At 39.6% G+C, this 18,677-nt stretch overlaps 1 protein-coding gene across 2 annotated transcripts in view; it reads right to left on the bottom strand.

The window, feature by feature from the left end:
* Window positions 1-18,102, bottom strand: part of cep85 (centrosomal protein 85) — a 58,827-nt gene extending 40,725 nt beyond the window's left edge. Inside the window, exons 1-5 of one of the 2 annotated variants that reach the window (XM_028818802.2) lie at window positions 17,989-18,092; window positions 8,321-8,454; window positions 4,523-5,280; window positions 3,766-3,896; window positions 2,534-2,651 (exon numbers count right to left, since the gene is read on the bottom strand). In XM_028818802.2, the coding sequence (XP_028674635.1) occupies window positions 2,534-2,651; window positions 3,766-3,896; window positions 4,523-5,280; window positions 8,321-8,438 (1,125 nt within the window). In that variant the 5' untranslated portion in view covers window positions 8,439-8,454; window positions 17,989-18,092. Of the gene's footprint in view, window positions 1-2,533; window positions 2,652-3,765; window positions 3,897-4,522; window positions 5,281-8,320; window positions 8,455-17,988 lie in introns of both variants that reach the window. The other variant, XM_051918998.1, reaches the window with a different exon arrangement.
* Window positions 18,103-18,677: the final 575 nt, after the last annotated feature.

Raw genomic sequence — 18,677 nt, forward strand, 5'->3', positions numbered from 1 at the left:
CTGCTTTCTGAAAATTTAGAATGCTAAGATAAATACTTGATGATATTTTCATGATGAAATGCATTAAAGCAGGTATTACACATGCACGGTAGTGAGGAGGTAGTGCTGCTCCCTCGCAGTAAGGGGTCCCCAGGTGTATGTTCAGTGTAGAGAACTTTATGGGAGGTGTGACGAGGCTCCAAAAAACTGGATGTATGAATAGCTATCGCATAGGTTTAACTTAAATATTGTGTAAATGTTGGGTTTGTGATCTGCTGGTCGGAGACACGAACACAGAATTCAATGCATGTTCTTCTCTATAAGACGTAGGCTACCAAAACCCCAGTTCCTATCCTTCCTTTTTCTTTCACCACATAACCAATCACCACATGATAAACGTCTTTGTGAAATTAAAACTAGTTATAAACTTAGCCCACGGAGTGTTCAGAACTTTAAAAATATCTTCGTTATACATGTTTAATTATGCCATCCATTCAGAGTTGCGCCCATCTCTGAATGAATCACTTAACACAAAGCATTTAATGTGCTATATAACTTATGACGGGGTTTGAGAAAATCTAGTAAATTAAATATTCATTTTATGATGAAGTTTAGTTTACGATGTTCTACTTTAATGACAAATTACGAGAATAAAGAATATATTCTCGTCATAAGCGTCAAGATTCAAGTGGAAATGTCGAGAATAAAGTCAAAATGTCGTCACACTATTACACAGTACCCAGGTACATTACACTGTATTGAAAACAAATAAAACAAGTACAACTTGGCTTGCAGTATTATCCAGTAGTATAGAAACAGTATTTACACATCTGACCTTTTAAAACTAAAGCATCTCCAGGCGACAGATGTGACTGCTTTTTTTCGGCTCTCTGTCCATTTTCACCGCGCGGCATACCTATGCTACCGCCCACTATTTGGTGGTGTAGCAGTGAAAAAGAGCCCTAGTGCAACAAATCTGTGTTTAGCGGTGTAGCAGTGAAAAATGTCCCCACTTGAACAGTTTCCCGCTGCGCCAAGTTCCGAACGTCGCTTAGGCAATTTAAACCGGTGTTGCGGTATAAGAAAAATCCATATCATAAAAAAAAATATAAACGGTTTTCGGTATGAACTGGTATACCGCCCAGCACTAAATATATATATAATACATCTGTGTCGGTCTTCTTTTTACGAGACAACTACTTTTTTTCCTGTAATTTGCTTGAATATTTTGGTCAATTTTGCGACATCTCTCATCACGCTAAGTATCATAGCTCGCTTGCAGTACCAATTTATTACTGCAAATTTGAGAGATCTGCTGAGGGGAGGGGGGGGGCATACCATCCTTGGGGCGTATCTTGCATCTGCTTAGCTAGCAAACGAGAGCTGCTCAACGGATTTACATCTGGCTTCCTTCTAGAATTTGCGACTTCTCTCATTGCACTAAGAATCAGTTCGCTTGCAGGAGTGATATATTCAAGCTAATCCGAGACAGAGGCTGTGGGCCAAGGGGACTAGAAGCATGACATCAGAAGTAGGGAGCCAGGCAGGGCCCTCCTTGCTGTCCGGTTTCACTTTTACCCAGGCAGAGCATGGCTAGTTCATCATATCTAGAGAGATAATCGACTAATGGCAATTCCATGATCAATAAAGATCATGAAAGCAAGGTGATGCTAAAAATCAAGGTCTATAGAGCAATGTGCAGTGTAACAAAAAAAAAAAAAAAAAACCTGCAAACTTAAAAGCAGTACTTCACCCTTAGGTCCTATTAAGATGAACTCTTGTCTTCATTCACTAATTCAACAAGTACTGTATACCAAAATTACCTAATGTATTGGATATACAGAGAAAACGGTTTGATTCTAAGCCAGAAACCTATATGAAAATGATCTTTCTAGCAATCCAACTGTCATTTCTTGTTATAATGTATTGAAGTATTTTACTTGAATCCATTGACCTGGTTAGATTTATGAAAATGTAAACATCTGTAGTTTTTAAAGTGCTTTTCTCATTAAAATGTATATATTTTGCTTGAATAACCAATGGCGCATAAAATGGAGTGTGGAATTAAAGTTTTAAAATTACCACTCAAAGCTAAACCAATGCAGGACTAAATGAAGTAAATTCAAGTCCTTTCCTTAATTTCCTGAAACTTACTCCAAACACACACCATACCATTTATGTCTGTTTATTCCTGAGCAGGGTTGTGGGGAGCTGAAGCCTAATCCAGCAAGCAGAGTTCCTGGACAGGGTGCCAGCCCATCACATGGTTCACTCACACACACACACACACACACACACACAATTTAGCACTGCCAATCCACCTAACCTGCTTATCTTTGGACTGTGGAAGGAAACTTGAGCACCAAGAGGAAACCCATGCAGAAACAGAGAGCATACAACCCCTACCCACCCCATGTAGGGAGGACCTGCAACATGAACCCTGGTCTCCCACTAAAAGGCAGAAGTACATTCAAAATTTTATTACAGGAAAAATTGCAAGACCATTCTTAAGCTGTAACTAATTGGATCCATCATTTCCATTGGCATTACTTACCTGTAGTCGAAACAAGTAGATATCATTATATGAGGAATTTCTACCAATAAGAGTGTTCTGTACCCGAAGCTCACTTTCTCTCATCTTATGTTCAAGCTGAAAGATCAGTTGTTTTTGTCTATATATATAAAAAAAACAAAAACAACCCACACATGAAGTTTTTTTTTTTTTTGTAAAGCTGCACCTTGATTCCAAGGAGTCATAACTAGATTAATGTTAGCTTCACAACCTTCTGTAAATTCAAAATACAAAACAGGCAGACAACCAATGGCTTACTAGGCCGTTACATTCCGACATGGAATGTGCCAACATGTATTCCAAGGAGTTAAATGAGTCAACAATTGCATATAATAATTTTGGTACAATAGCAGTTTTGCTCTCATCTACTACAGTGATCCCTCGCTATATCGCACTTCGACTTTCGCGGCTTCACTCCATCATGGATTTTAAATGTAAGCATATCTAAATATATATCATGGATTTTTTGCTGGTTTGTGGATTTCTGCAGACAATGGGTCTTTTAATTTATGGTACATGCTTCCTCAGTTGGTTTGCCCAGTTGATTTCATACAAGGGACGCTATTGGCAGATGGCTGAGAAGCTACCCAACCACAGCACGTATTATGTATTAAATAAAACTCCTCAATGATATACGATATGCTTCCCACGCATTCTTTTAATTGTGAGACGGAACTGTCATCTCTGTCTTGTCATGGAGCAGAGTTTAAACTTTTGACTAAAGGGTGTTATTTCATGTCTAGAGGGCTCTAATAATGTTAAAAAAAAAAAAAACGTATTTAGAAGGCTGTGAACAGTTTTTCTATGCTCTAACTGCGAAAATATTCGATTTATAAATAAAGAATCCTACTTCACGGAAATTCATTTATCGCGGTAGAATCTGGAATGGATTAACCGTGATAAAACGAGGGTTTACTGTATACAAGTTTGGCTTTGGTGACATGATTAAAAGAAGTGTCAGACACACAAGGAGGAGTAAGGGCATAAAAGGCACACGGAGAGTCACCTTCAAAAACAAAAATTTTCAAAGCAGACAGGGTGTGTAAGGTATCTTGAAATGGCAGAGTCCACGAAACAGGCATTATGGAAATGTTCATAACCGGCCTTTGACGGTTAACAAGCTTAGTTCTATATAAAGAAGTGGTGGTCTTTATGTATGTAAAACATCTACAACCCAAACATTCACCAGATCTATGAAGCTGGAAGAAACTTACTGCTCAATGACCATCTCCTTTTCTTTCAACAGGTTTTCATTGGCTTTGATTAATGTATCCCACTTACTGGTGTCCTGGGGTAAATTTGGCTGATATATTGTAGGGTATTTAGGAGTACCTCCATTTAGGAGCTGAAAATTAAGAACACATTAAAAATTAAGTGCTAGTAAAGTATAGGTTTAAGAAAAAAGTTCAACTCTACATGGACCAAATTTATCCATCAATTTTCCAGGGCAGTTAATGCCCAAAGTACTTGATAACAGTTTGGATTAACTTGCTTCAGACAAGGAAATGGAGGACTTTAAACTAAAATGTGTTTACTCTGCTTTAATACTATTAAATCATAGGCAAAATTCCAAAAGGTTCATGCAACATTATGAAAGTCATAACTGAATGGTTGGATGGGGAGGTGTGGGCATTTAAAAATTCATTTTTTACATTACAGTTGTAATGATCAAAATGCTCACCATATATAGGATTTATGCCTTTAGCCTATGGCTTTAACCTGTTGCTATGTGCTTAGGTTTCTGATGTTTAATTCCAGCTTATGAGGGGTTTAAATAAAAATTATAAACACTACTGGAAAAAATTTGGTATTTTATCTACTACCATTTGTTGCATCATTCCAGTGAAATTAAACAGCTTGCAAGAACAGTGTCAGGAAGTTGGGCTTTTGTATAGACCAAAATTTTCTGCAACAGTGGAAAACAAATTGTTACAAATTGTCAACAAAAATAAAACGTTAAAAATAACTAACCTGCATTTGCTCCATCTGCAAACGGAGGCTGTCAAAATCCTGTTTTTGCTGCCATGCAAGAAGGCCACACGAGTGCTGCGGTAACCCAACATTGAAACCTTTACTGCTCATCTGCTCCTTTAACCACATTTGAGATTGTGCATTTATGCCACCCAACAAAACTCCTGAAGATGTAGAGCCGGTGGGTTTTATTCCATTTTGTGACTCACAGTGATTTCCAGAAGTATTGTTTTTTCGTTCCAAGAGTGTTTCGTATGTAGAGTCCACTGAAAAATGGGTTTCTTTACCCATTTCAGCAGCAACTCCTTGTTTGGCAAGTTCGATTCTAGGATCGGCATAAAAAGTGTCCTGCATTGCAGACTGGTTCAATGTTGGCTCAATGGCAGGCATGTCAAATTTTCGGCTATCATCTGGGTTAAGAAATTCAGCATTAGAAAACAGTGAATGATCAAGCCTGGTCAGTACCATTGTATGAGGATTAGGCAGTTCCACAGGTAATGAATGCAAGTTAGTTACAATTCCATTAGCAGTACTGCTTACTTGGGGCACAGAAATCTCAGTTTTAGACTTGAATCCAGCTTTTAAGTCTGGATTCTCTGATGTTGCCCAATTCATCTGCTTTAAAGCCAAAGGCTCCCTAACCATATTCGGTCTAGAAGGAGACATGCCTGCAGTAGATGGAATCACATGAGCTGTGGGGATGGTGACTTGGTTCCGGATGGGCTGAAATCCGGAACTTCCACTGGATGCAGAAAAATCTAAAAGTCGAGGGGGAGGGGGAAAAAAAAAAAAAGTCAAAGGAAAGAAAGCGCACATGCTGTATTTAAAACCATTATCCAAAAGGTCCTTGAAAGCAGCACTTGAAAGTGAGCTATGCAACTGTTAACTCATTTTTGAGTAAGAACTACTATTTTGCCAAATATCACTCAGAAAAATTATGTCCGTGAGTAAGCCAGTATCCTTGTTTATTCTAGTGCTGGCCTAGTAAATCCATACAACAGTTTCTCCAGTGGTCAACCCTGGTCTGGAAATGGATGTACAGATAAAATGGAAAGTTAAAAAAAAAAAAAAAAAAAAAAAAAAAATTTGCAAATGATATTGGTATACAGCTTTTGCCCAGTTATTGTACCTTAATTACAAGGTATCGATTTTCTTCAACTCGGCGCAAGCCAGAAATTACCAGCAGCAGCAGGTTGCCTCTTGACTTATACCCAGTGCAGCTGTGATGATTACTGGCTCCCTTGTACTGTGCATATTAAGCTTACCCCTCAGCACATACAGGGTTACATGTACACTTATGAATTTTGTTTACTTCTTGTCATTTGTCACAGGATGTCCAGAACATGCAAGTGAACAATAGTAACAATCATACTAAGCAATATCCTTTGGGAAATAAACAGTGCTTATTGCAAAGTAAGTTTTTATTTTTTGGGCAGGCTGGGAATAAGATCCCAGAACAACACACGGGTTGGGGGGGGGGGGACCCACATCACATTAACTTAATTTTTAACAATATTTTCATTCTTGTTTTTCAGGTGTCCCGATTTAACCAGTTATTTACTATTTAGTGGGTCTGATGCTGAAGCACTTGCCTGGGTGTCCGCTCTCCTTGTTTTTAAAATTGTCATTATCAGGATAAAATGAAGGGATCAAACTACACAGAGAAAGGGTAAACTAGAAAAGCAAAATAGTTAAGCAATTAAAGTTACAGCAGAAATAGAAATTTCTAAAATGTTTATATAAAAAAAAAAAAAGACTGCTGTGCCTTTCTGAATGCAGAATAAAAAAGGCCAGCTAATTAAATTGGATCAATCTAGGATTGTGAATCTGGTTGTAACAATAATCTACAGTCACATTTGCTTCCCAGGTCCAAGCTTGTAAACCACTGGTTTAAGGGCATTATGCGCTGCTATTCTTATTCTTCAAAACCTTAAGTGGCTTTATTTCTACTGCAGTCAAGACTTAAAGCAATTTCATGTTCAAAGTGGACTAAACCTTAAAATTAGTAAAATAGTGACTTAAATACTGCCTTCAGACCATTATTGCATTACTGCATTATTTAACATTGTCAATTACGTAATTGTGAATTATAATTTCCATAACCTACTGCATTACAACAGAGTTAAATATAGTCAAAAGCCTCAAGTTACTTGTACATTTACAAGAACAAGCAGTTTGCAGACGGATAAAGCTATTGGTAGGCTGTAAATCACCTCCGCAGCACCCGACTACAGAGAAATATTTAACACTAAAATAGCTACCAAAGTGTCAGAAGTGAAAGGGCTCTTGCAAGATTTTAAATACTCGTAACATCAATAACAAAAAAAAAAAAAAAAAAAAAAGTTACCTTTAAACTCTGTCAAACACTGGCCAATTATCCTTATTGTGACTATCAATTTAGAAATCATTATGGGGTGGAATAATGTATGCTTATAATATGGTAAAAATGCATAGTTTCAAAAGCAAAAACACAGCCTTAAAAAAGATCAAGATGGGCTTTACCTTAAGAATGTTCATTTACATAAAATTAGCAATATTTTAGCATCCATGACAAATTCCCTTTAAAATTAATCAAACTGCCAATACTGCACATGCAGATTCTATTTGTGTACCCGCCAGTGCTTAACCCTTTTAATTCAGAGTCATGATTTTATTCACTGGAGTTACAAGAAAAGGGAAAATGCCACACACATTTCAAAAACTTTATAATGAAATGTAAACTTAGAGTGGCAATTATAATTGGACTGTCAAATTCCCCCTTTGGGGCAAATAAAGTACTACCTAATAAAAATATACAAATCATTTAGTGGATATGCAATTTTGAAGGAGAAAAAAAAAAACCCACACACTACTCTATTTTATCTTAATTTCATTCAGAATATTAAAAATACATATAATCTAAGTAAGTTAAACACCTAGTACATTAAGTACCTCAAACAAATGACTGGTATACCTCATCAGATGCCACACAGTCCTTTGCAAATAAAACCTCTATTAGAGAGGACTTGCTTTATTCAATATATTGAGCCGTGAAATAACAAGCTCCACAGCAACTAGTGTAGAAAGGTTAACGATATTAATAGATCCCCCTCTCTAGTTACACTGCATAGTCTAGGTTGTAATAGTTTTAAAAGGTGTACGGCACATCAAACTTACTGCAAGTGCATTCAGTTCTCGACAAGCATAAAAAGTAAAGAAAGTGACTGAGGCAAGGAGATAAAATTGTTCAAAGAAAGATACAAAGAAGCAAAGATACAACAAAGAAAGGATCATTTATTTTGAATCAAGTTTCCAGTGAATCATTGTTCTCACATGCAAGAAAGAAGAATTTGACTTTACATGTACTTATCAATGTGCAACATCTTGTCACTCTCTGGTGCTATTATTGATCTTATACAGTAGTATTAGACTTCTATATGCAATCATTTGTCAAACAGATCCTGAACATCTAATAGCCCTCTTCATCCATGAGATGGAACACTGTTGCACTGCAATCATATTATACCGATTCCTTCTGTTACACTACTCATTTATTCAGAAGTAAAAGTTTGTCAGTCTGTAACCATGTGAAAGGGCTTTATCTGTGTACCTGGATGTAATGAGTTAATTTGATAATTCAAAAGTTCTTGTTCCACTAGAAATTTGTATGCCAACTTCCAAAGTGGGTTCGTGCAACTTAAAACATTAGCAATATGTTAAAAGCTATACCAGTCAAATGTATAAATTATGCAAGGAAGAAGAGAAAGCAGTAAGAGACAGTTAAGTGGTCTTTGTTATCCGATCTGTAGGATTTATTACCTTCAGCACTGTCCGACAGTGTTGTACCCAATCCTGTGTCCCCACTGTCAGCTGGGCTTGGGTGCCTTCCAAAACGAACGTGGAACTTTTCAGAAATGAATGGAGTTTTCCACTCCATGCTTAGGAAGAAAGCCCTACAAAAATATATTGTTACAAGGTTAACTAAAAATTTGTGAAGAAGGCTTTGAGGTTGTAAATGTTTTTACATTAATTGAAAAAAAATTACCCACTGGAATACATGCATAGGATAAATTTTTGCTCACTCCATATTTAAGCTTATGAATCGAGCATACCCCACCCCATTTGTTGGTCAATAATCCATAAAGCCGTATTTCTGGGTTTTCAATGTTAATTTAAAAAAACTGCAGCTCTGAATTGACTTGCTCATTGAAGCATTTTAAATATGTGCCAATATATTCGGGGCTGCGGAGTCAGGTTAGAGTAGATAAAAATGTAAACTGTAATGTGTTAATTTTCAATATGACACACCGATTAAAACTATTTCTCTTCTAGAATTTGGATAAAAAAAAAAAGTTTATTTTTTTATTTTGTAAGTTTAGTCTTGTTTAATGTTATTCAGCGTTTGTAAGCCGCAATACCATTGCTATAGCCTTTTAACCAGAACTTTAACAGGTTAAGAATGCTAAAAAGTAGCCCGATGATTCACACCGGCTATGATGAAGTGCGGTGTATGCTTTCAATTAACTTCATAAATACATGAGTTTTAATTACAAACTGAAGAGTCAGAATTGAAGGTTGTGTACTGACTCCACAACATTGAATACATAGTACTCTTTCCAACAAATAATGTTTTCACACGCTCTTTGTACTTTTAATCTCCAATTGTACTCCTCTCTCTAACCAGACTATGCTGGCGGTTAGAACATAAGAAATTGGACAAACGAGAGAAGACCATTCAGTCCATTAAGCCCAACTGTTTAGCTAATGGCCAATATGTCCCAATATCTCACCCAGATTCTTCTTAAAGGCTGTCACAGTTTCTGCTTCAACTACATGTTTCAGTGGCTTATTCCAGAGTCCCACAACTCAACGTAAAAAAGTGCATTCTGGTTTCACTTTTAAATGCACTTCCCCTTAATTTACACTGATGTCAGAGTATGTGATTCACCCTTAAGCTGAAAGAATGTTGCTGGATCTACTTTATCAATGCCACTGGGGATTTTTAAATACCTGGATTAGGTCCCCATGCAGTCTCCGCTACTCAAGACTAAAGAGAGAACATTACAGGAAAAGATGCACAGTGAATGAGCTGTAATTGGGCTAGAGTACTGACCAATATGTGAGTAGGGAGCCAGATCTTCAAGCAAGATGGACATTTTGAAATGAGCATGCTCCCAAACTGTTCAAGAGGATTTTCTGAAAGGTTTATTTAACAATATTTTAGATAAAAACACATGTGTTTGCTACCTGGTGATCATACAAACAAGATTAGATATATGGATTATGCAACACTAGCAAATGGAAATTTTTCTATATAAACACAAATATTTGCTGTTTCTTCAGCTTTCATCCCCACTGAGGCTCAATTTGTATAGGTACTCTGTACACCATAAAAACAAGATCACAATACCTCAACCATTACTGAAAATGCATGGAACAAATATTTTTGGGTTGAATATTCCTTTAAAATTTGCATGCACATTGCCTGGCATTTGGACTTGCAGCAAGATCCAAAATTAAATGTAAAAAAGGACTGACCACTACTAAATGCAGTAACACAATAAAGGATAAGCCCTGGATGAAATGCCAGGTCATTTAAGAGCACTCACTCACAGCAGACAACTACTGTATACATCCATCCATTATCCAACCCGCTATATCCTAATTACAGGGTCACGGGGGTCTTCTGGAGCCAATCCCAGCCAACACACATCATCAATTGACTCAGGCGCTGCCGAGAGTGGCAGCCTTTTCAGCAGCTCCGTGTACAACTTAATTTTTCTACTTTTATTTTTCCTCTTTTTTTATTGATCACTCCTATCACTATTTTATGTGGATTCGTTCCCTGGACACACTTTTACAACATAGGCATGGATTTTTACACGCCGAGACTCTTCTATTCAAGTACTCAACTTCGAGCGCTGAGAACAAATGCCAGTGCCGGTGTGGTTCCCTATGTACCCGATGAGGTAAGAAGGCGGTATCGTGGCAGCAGAGCCAGCACTAAGCTAAAAATGAAGCGGCTTGCGAGAAAGTGGCGTTTTTAAGCCTTCGGTGCCTTCTGTGATCATGGGAAATGTAAACTCAATCTCAAATAAGATCGACAAACTGGCTGCGCTGGTGAAAAATGTCAGAACCTACAGAGAATGCAGTTTGTTGTGCTTTTGCGAAACGTGGCTAACTACCACCATTCCCAGATGCTAACATGGAGCTACCCGGGTTTAGCACGGTTAGAGCGGACAGAGATGCAAGTACCTGCGGGAAGCACAAAGGAGGAGGACTCGCTCTCTAGGTTAATACACGGTGGTGTAACTCTGGACATTTTAACGTCAATCTCCACTTGCTGCAGGGACATCGAACTGTTGGCCGTAAGTCTGCGTCCCTACTACTTGCCCAGTGAGTTTGGACACGTCATTGTTGTTATTGTGTACATCCCTCCTCGGGCAAACATGGAGACAGCGAGTGACATCATCCATTCTGCTGTTGCTAAGTTAGAAACCGAGCACCCTGAGGCACCTGTGCTAATCGCTGGAGACTTTAACCATGTGACGATGGACAAAACATTACCTGCCTTCTCCCAGTATGTGGACTGTAACACCCGGGGAAATAAGACTATTAATTTACTGTATGCAAACGTTAAAGACGCATACAGCGCCACCCCACTGCCTGCGCTTGGGAAAGCACATTATAACCTGGTTCTGCTTCAGCCTCACTACAAACCAAGAATGAGGGTCCTACCTACAACCACATGCTCATTCAGGAAGTGGTCCCTTGAAGCAGAGAAGGCTCTGAGAGAATGCTTTGAAACTACAGACTGGGATATCCTGCAGGGATCACATAGTGAGAACATTGAGGAGGTTGTTGACTGCACTACTGACTACATCAACTTCTGTATGGACATTGTAGTTCCAGTAAGAACTGTACGTTGCTATGCTAACAACAAGCCATGGATTACAAGTGACATCAAGGGCCTTTTGAACCAGAAGAAAATGGCTTTTAAAGGCGGTGATCAGCATGAGCTCAAGCGCGTGCAGAAGGAACTCCGAGTCCAGCTCAGGGCGGCGAAGGAGCAGTACAGGAGAAAGCTGGAGCAGAAGTTGCAGAATAACAGCATGAAGGAAGTGTGGGATGGGATGAAGATCATCACTGGCTGCAGCTCGAAGCGAGGTGCCACCATTGAGAGAGACGTGAAGAGAGCAAACCAAATGAACATCTTCTTTAACAGGTTTGACCACCCTAACCCACTCTCACCTCGGAGTACTGCACCCTCCACACATCCTTCTACTGATACCAGCATAGGAGAGACATCCCCACCCACAATTACAACAGCGCAGGTGAGCAGAGAGCTGAGGAGACTTCATGCCAGCAAAGCAGCGGGTCCAGATTGAGTATTGCCACGACTGCTGAAGGTCCGTGCATCGGAGCTGGGGGGTCCTCTACAGCGCATCTTCAACCTGAGCCTGGAACAGGGAAGATTCCCGAGGTTTTGGAAAACATCTTGCATCACCCCAGTCCCAAAGGTATCACGTCCTAGTGAGCTGAATGACTTCCGGCCTGTTGCTCTGACATCACATGTGATGAAGACCATGAAGCGGCTGCTGCTTCACCATCTGAGGCCACAGGTCCACCACGCCCTCGACCCTCTGCAGTTCGCATACCAGGAGAAGGTGGGAGCGGAGGATGCCATCATCTATATGCTACACCGATCCCTCTCCCACTTGGACAGAGGCAGTGGTGCTGTAAGAATTACGTTTCTAGACTTCTCTAGCGCCTTCAACACCATCCAACCTCTGCTCCTTAGGGACAAGATGACAGAGATGGGAGTAGATTCATACCTGGTGGCATGGATCGTGGATGATCTTCAAGACAGACCTCAGTATGTGCGTCTTGGGAACTGCATGTCTGACATTGTGGTCAGCAACACAGGAGCACCACAGGGGACTGTACTTTCTCTGGTCCTGTTCAGCCTATATACATCGGACTTCCAATACAACTCGGAGTCCTGCCATGTGCAAAAGTTCGCTGACGACACTGCTATCATGGGCTGCATCACGAGTGGGCAGGAGGAGGAGTATAGGAACCTAATCAAGGACTTTGTTAAATGGTGCGACTCAAACCACCTACACCTGAACACCAGCAAAACCAAGGAGCTGGTGGTGGATTTTAGGAGGCCCAGACCCCTCATGGACCCCATGATCATCAAAGGTGACCGTGTGCAGATGGTGCAGACCTATAAATACCTGGGAGTGCAGCTGGATGATAAATTAGACTGGACTGCCAATACTGATGCTCTGTGTAAGAAAGGACAGAGCCGGTTATACTTTCTTAGAAGGCTGGCGTCCTTCAACATCTGCAATAAGATGCTGCAGATGTTCTATCAGACGGTTGTGGTGAGAGCCCTCTTCTACGCGGTGGTGTGCCGGGAAGGCAGCATTAAGAAGGACGCCTCACACCTGGAGAAACTGGTGAGGAAGGCAGGCTCTATTGTTGGCATGGAGCTGGACAGCTTGACATCTGTGGCAGAGCGACGGGCGCTCAGCAGGCTCCTGTCAATCATGGAGAATCCACTGCATCCACTAAACAGTGCCATCTCCAGACAGAAGAGCAGCTTCAGCGACAGACTGCTGTCACTGTCCTGCTCCACTGACAGACTGAGAAGATCGTTCCTCCCCCAAACTATGCGACTCTTCAATTCCACCCGGGGGGTAAACGTTAACATTATACAAAGTTATTGACCGTTTTTACCTGCATTGTTATCAATCTTTAACTTAATATTGTTTTTTGTATCAGTATGCTGCTGCTGGAGTATGTGAATTTCCCCTTTGGGATTAATAAAGTATCTATCTACACAGGGCGCAAGGCAGGAAACAAACCCCGGGCAGGGCGCCAGCCCACCGCAGGGCAACTATACATGATCTACATTTCAGTGTACTAGAAAAAAGTGAATCAACCTTGCTTCCAATGCAAATACTTAAGAGATGGGGTCCCTCTCTAACCGATAAATTAGCCTTGGATATGATGTCTGTAAATATTAAAGCACTGCAAAGCTTAACATTACATTCTCCAAAATGGTATACTTCTGTTGTGCTTATGGACTGCCTTTGGCAAATAATCATGCAATTACTGAGAAAGAGCCAAATCTGTAATCTATAATACATGATATAAATGCCTTTTAACGGTTTCTCTCCCCCCCCCCCCCCCCCCCATTTCTGATCTTGATGTTGCAATTCTTGATCCAATATAACCAGTGACAGAGGCAGGAAACATTACTAAAATACCAGTATATTATGTTGAAAGATACAATTACTAGTCACCCACAGATTAATTTACCCGTTTAATCTGAAAGCTTAGTATTGCAAAACATCTGCTTACATCTACCCAAATCAGGTATGCACAAGTCTGCTTCCAATGTAAAAATGGTTATGGCTATACATGGATGAACTAATACACAGTGTCATAATATATGTAAAGTTCATTCCTTGCGCACAATGTAAAATATCCATCAGTGATGCAAGAGGACTGAACATCTGTAACAAGCTCATCACCTGTCGGCAGGCTTAACTGTCCCTACCATCACATGGAAAATGTTCAGGCATAGTTGAAAAGATCTAACAACAAATCAGTTCCTTAGCAACAAACAGAATAGTCCATCTCTTTGTAAAGCTTAATAACACCAAAATGAAATTTCTCTCTCAAATCAAAATGCTTCCCACCTTAAAAAAATTAAAACTATATACTTACATATCTAGTTACACTAAGGGGGGGGGGGGGGTATACTGCACATTAACCTTTTTCAACAAAATGTAAACAAGACTAAAATAACACTTAAACACTTCTCTGGTCAAGTACAAAATGTTTCAAATGTACACTCAAGTACTGAGTGCTGGCTTTAAAATAAACACAAACATACGCCAACCGTAACTCTGCCTTTTGGAAAGCATAGATACTATCTTTTGAATCCTTATCAGAAACACCCCATCTGCAAACAATAGAAGCTTGGTGTTAATCCTTTTCACATAACTACAAACAGCTCATTAAACTCAAACTACCAGGCATTTCCAACTCCCCCCCAATACCTTAACAAATGCCAGATCCTTTCCCTATTGAAAAAAATGCACAGCAAGACAGGAGTACAGCAATTAAATCAGTATGCAATTTAGGGGGAAGGCCAGCAACAACGGCACTGTCCTACTTTCTCTTAAAATTATTCAACATATGATGAGAACTGTAACCAGTTATGAGAAAGAAAATGTGCATTGTCTGTGATGTTTGCAGGCATCTCTACTTACATATGAAATTTTTCCTCTAACTATAAACATGTATCTAAAAGACATATATAACGTAAAACAGTAACTCAAAAATGTGCCCCCATGAGGAAACACGTTTTTGCATTAGTGTACCATGCACTGGACCGGTACATTGTACAGGGATGTCTCCGTTCTTATACAGTGCATCCGGAAAGTATTCACAGCGCATCACTTTTTCCACATTTTGTTGTGTTACAGCCTTATTCCAAAATGGATTAAATTTATTTTTTTCCTCAGAATTCTACACATAACTCCCCATAATGACAATGTGAAAAAAGTTTGAGGTTTTTGTAAATTTACTAAAAAAGAAACTGAGAAATCACAAGTATTCACAGCCTTTGCTCAATACTTTGTCGATGCACCTTTGGCAGCAATTACAGCCTCAAGTCTTTTTGAATATGATGCCACAAGCTTGGCACACCTATCCTTGGCCAGTTTCACCCATTCCTCTTTGCAGCACCTCTCAAGCTCCATCAGGTTGGATGGGAAGCGTCGGTGCACAGCCATTTTAAGATCTCTCCAGAGATGTTCAATCGGATTCAAGTCTGGGCTCCGGCTGGGCCACTCGAGGACATTCACACAGTTGTCCTGAAGCCACTCCTTTGATATCTTGGCTGTGTGCTTAGGGTCATTGTCCTGCTGAAAGATGAACCGTCGCCCCAGTCTGAGGTCAAGAGCACTCTGGAGCAGGTTTTCATCCAGAATGTCTCTGTACATTGCTGCAGTCATCTTTATCCTGACTAGTCTCCCAGTTCCTGCCACTGAAAAACATCCCCACAGCATGATACTGCCACAACCATGCTTCATTGTAGGGATGGTATTGGCGTGGTGAGGAGCGGTGCCTGGTTTCCTCCAAACGTGACGCCTGGCATTCACACCAAAGAGTTCAATCTTTGTCTCATCAGACCAGAGAATTTTGTTTTTCATTGTCTGAGAGTCCTTCAGGTGCCTTTTGGCAAACTCCAGGCAGGCTGCCATGTGCCTTTTACTAAGGAGTGTCTTCCGTCTGGCCACTCTACCATACAGGCCTGATTGGTGGATTGCTGCAGAGATGGTTGTCCTTCTGGAAGGTTCTCCTCTCTCCACAGAGGACCTCTGGAACTCTGACAAGAGTGACCATCGGGTTCTTGGTCACCTCCCTGACTAAGGCCCTTCTCCCCTGATCGCTCAGTTTAGATGGCCGGCCAGCTCTAGGAAGAGTCCTGGTGGTTTCGAACTTCTTTCACTTATGGATGATGGAGGCCACTGTGCTCATTGGGACCTTCAAAGCAGCAGAAATTTTTTCTGTAACCTTCCCCAGATTTGTGCTTCAAGACAATCCTGTCTCTGAGGTCTACAGATATTCCTTTGACTTCATGCTTGGTTTGTGCTCTGACATGAACTGTCAACTGTGGGACCTTATATAGACAGGTGTGTGCCTTTCCAAATCATGTCCAGTTAATTGAATTTACCACAGGTGGACTCCAATTAAGCTGCAGAGACATCTCAAGGATGATCAGAGGAAACAGGATGCACCCGAGCTCAATTTTGAGCTTCATGGCAAAGGCTGTGAATACTCATGTACATGTGCTTTCAATTTTTTTATTTTTAATAAATTTGAAAAATCTCAAGTAAATTTTTTTCACGTTGTCATTATGGGGTGTTGTGTGTAGAATTCTGAGGAAAAAAATGAATTTAATCCATTTTGGAATAAGGCTGCAACATAACAAAATGTGGAAAAAGTGATGTGCTGTGAATACTTTCCGGATGCACTGTACTTGATGCTACTAGGATAGGCCCAGGTTCTCCTCACAACCATGAACTGGAAAAACTGGGTTTGCTTATGAATGTTTTAGTAAGGGTTACGTGTACTGAAAATAAATGACAAAACAACAGCTAAACATCATAGGGAATTAATAGGTAGACTGAAATCAAGCAAGATCTTGCATAGTTGCACTCATTATTGGTGCACTTATAACTTCTATTGCTTAAATTAAGGAGAAGCACACATGATGAAGGTCTAGCTTCAGGCGAGTGATTGCGTGAGGATACAATATACATAATACAAAAATAAAAAATACTTATATACAGTACTCAACACATCACAGCCGGCATGTCTCCATCAGAAGCACAGATGTTATTTTTATCAAACAGTATTATGTAATACAACAGGGAACGTACAGGGAAAGCTCATAAATATCTATGAGCTTTTTTAGACACCTGCCCTTCTCAATGAACATGCCAACTACTGACAAAGTTCACTCAATATGAAGGAAACGCTGAAGGGAAATTTAAAATCATTGAACAGGAACAGGTGACACATTCAGCTGGAGTCTGGAGAATGGCATAATTCAACAGTCCCTATATCTAGTTACAGAGGTAAAGATTTCGGTTTCTAGCATTTACTGCACAAATAATTAAAATCTGCATTTTGCACCTTTGTTATTGAGAGCAAAATCAAAACTGTTTTACAGTAATTGCCTTTCTGAGTGAATTCAATGTATATGATGGCATATAAAAAAATGGTTGTTTTCCTACCAATCCTACGTAGGACACATTTTACACTAAATGTACACTAGGACCATTATGTAACAATACATTTTTTGTTACAGTCCATAAAAACGGGAAACAATTTAAAACAGACATCTTAAAGTTGCTTTTAAAACTAGTGAAGGTCCCAAGTTTAGTAAAGTTCAGGTAAAGAATTCAAAACGTAAAGGTTTTGATGAATAAAAAAAAAAAAAGTTCGCAGAGTATCGGTTTGATAAGTAAACAAACTCCAAAATGCAGGCTACAATACTACAGCGAAAAATTCAAATATATTTGTGCTGTGATTTAAGCAGTACATTTTCAGTTTTAACTAGGATGTTAACTCTACCAGATACCCTCCAGAAATAATCGTGTCTCTACAGAGATGCGACACCTACGAAACGTATGAATAACCAGAAACCTCCGTCTTTCCTAGTCATTCCATTAAGACGGATCGTCTAAATCAATAACATACTGCTAATAATGGTTAGTCACTCGTTCCAGCATACCGAAGAGCAAACGACAATATTAACTCTATAATTTAGATTTACTGTAGTCTGATAAAACCGCGCAACCAAGATAACCAATTCTTCAGAAATGTTGTAATATATGCGGCTTTTTTGACAACCTTTAAAGGCTCATAATATGCCGTAGCAAGTAACAAAACCTTACCTTAACAAAACACAGTATGATATGCTTCTTTTAAAAGAAGGCCACTAGACTTATGAATCCCTTTTTTCTCTCGACACACTTTCTTCTCGTGCAACCGTTAAAACTCTCATTTATACGCCTCCGGGTATCGCCCACAGTACCTTCTAATTCGCAATAGCTGATGTCAGTCAAAAGTGACAACCAGAATTCTGTTAAACGATAGGATAGTTACCGACGGATAGGCGGTACCGTGGAAATAGCTGTTATAATTGGGTGAGGAGCTCCAAACATGAACGAGCATGTTCGATTGCACTTGCGCGGTGCTTTTATCAGTGTACCATATTACTTCGAAACGATGTTCACTTATATTGATTTATACTTGTGTTTTGTTTTAGAAATGCAAGAATAGTTCATTTTCAGTTCCTCAGTTTTCACCTCTTGAATATCACGCCGTTGTTTGCTTTCTATTGTTAATGTTTATTTGAACCACCATGTTTAAGTACACCTTCGTTTTTTTATTTACACGTAACTTTGTAAAATTCGATTTTCCCAGTACCGTAGGATAACCTTGGCGCGAGAATAAAAGCGAACACAATTGTCATTTTAGATTATAACTAAGGATGGGACAGACAATAAAAAAGTGACTATAGTGACTTATAATTCTCTATCACCACTTTTCGTCTTTTTGTCATCAGAACTGAACAAAAGTG

The sequence above is a fragment of the Erpetoichthys calabaricus genome, chromosome 14 (genome assembly GCF_900747795.2).
Source record: "Erpetoichthys calabaricus chromosome 14, fErpCal1.3, whole genome shotgun sequence".
Lineage (NCBI taxonomy): Eukaryota > Metazoa > Chordata > Cladistia > Polypteriformes > Polypteridae > Erpetoichthys > Erpetoichthys calabaricus.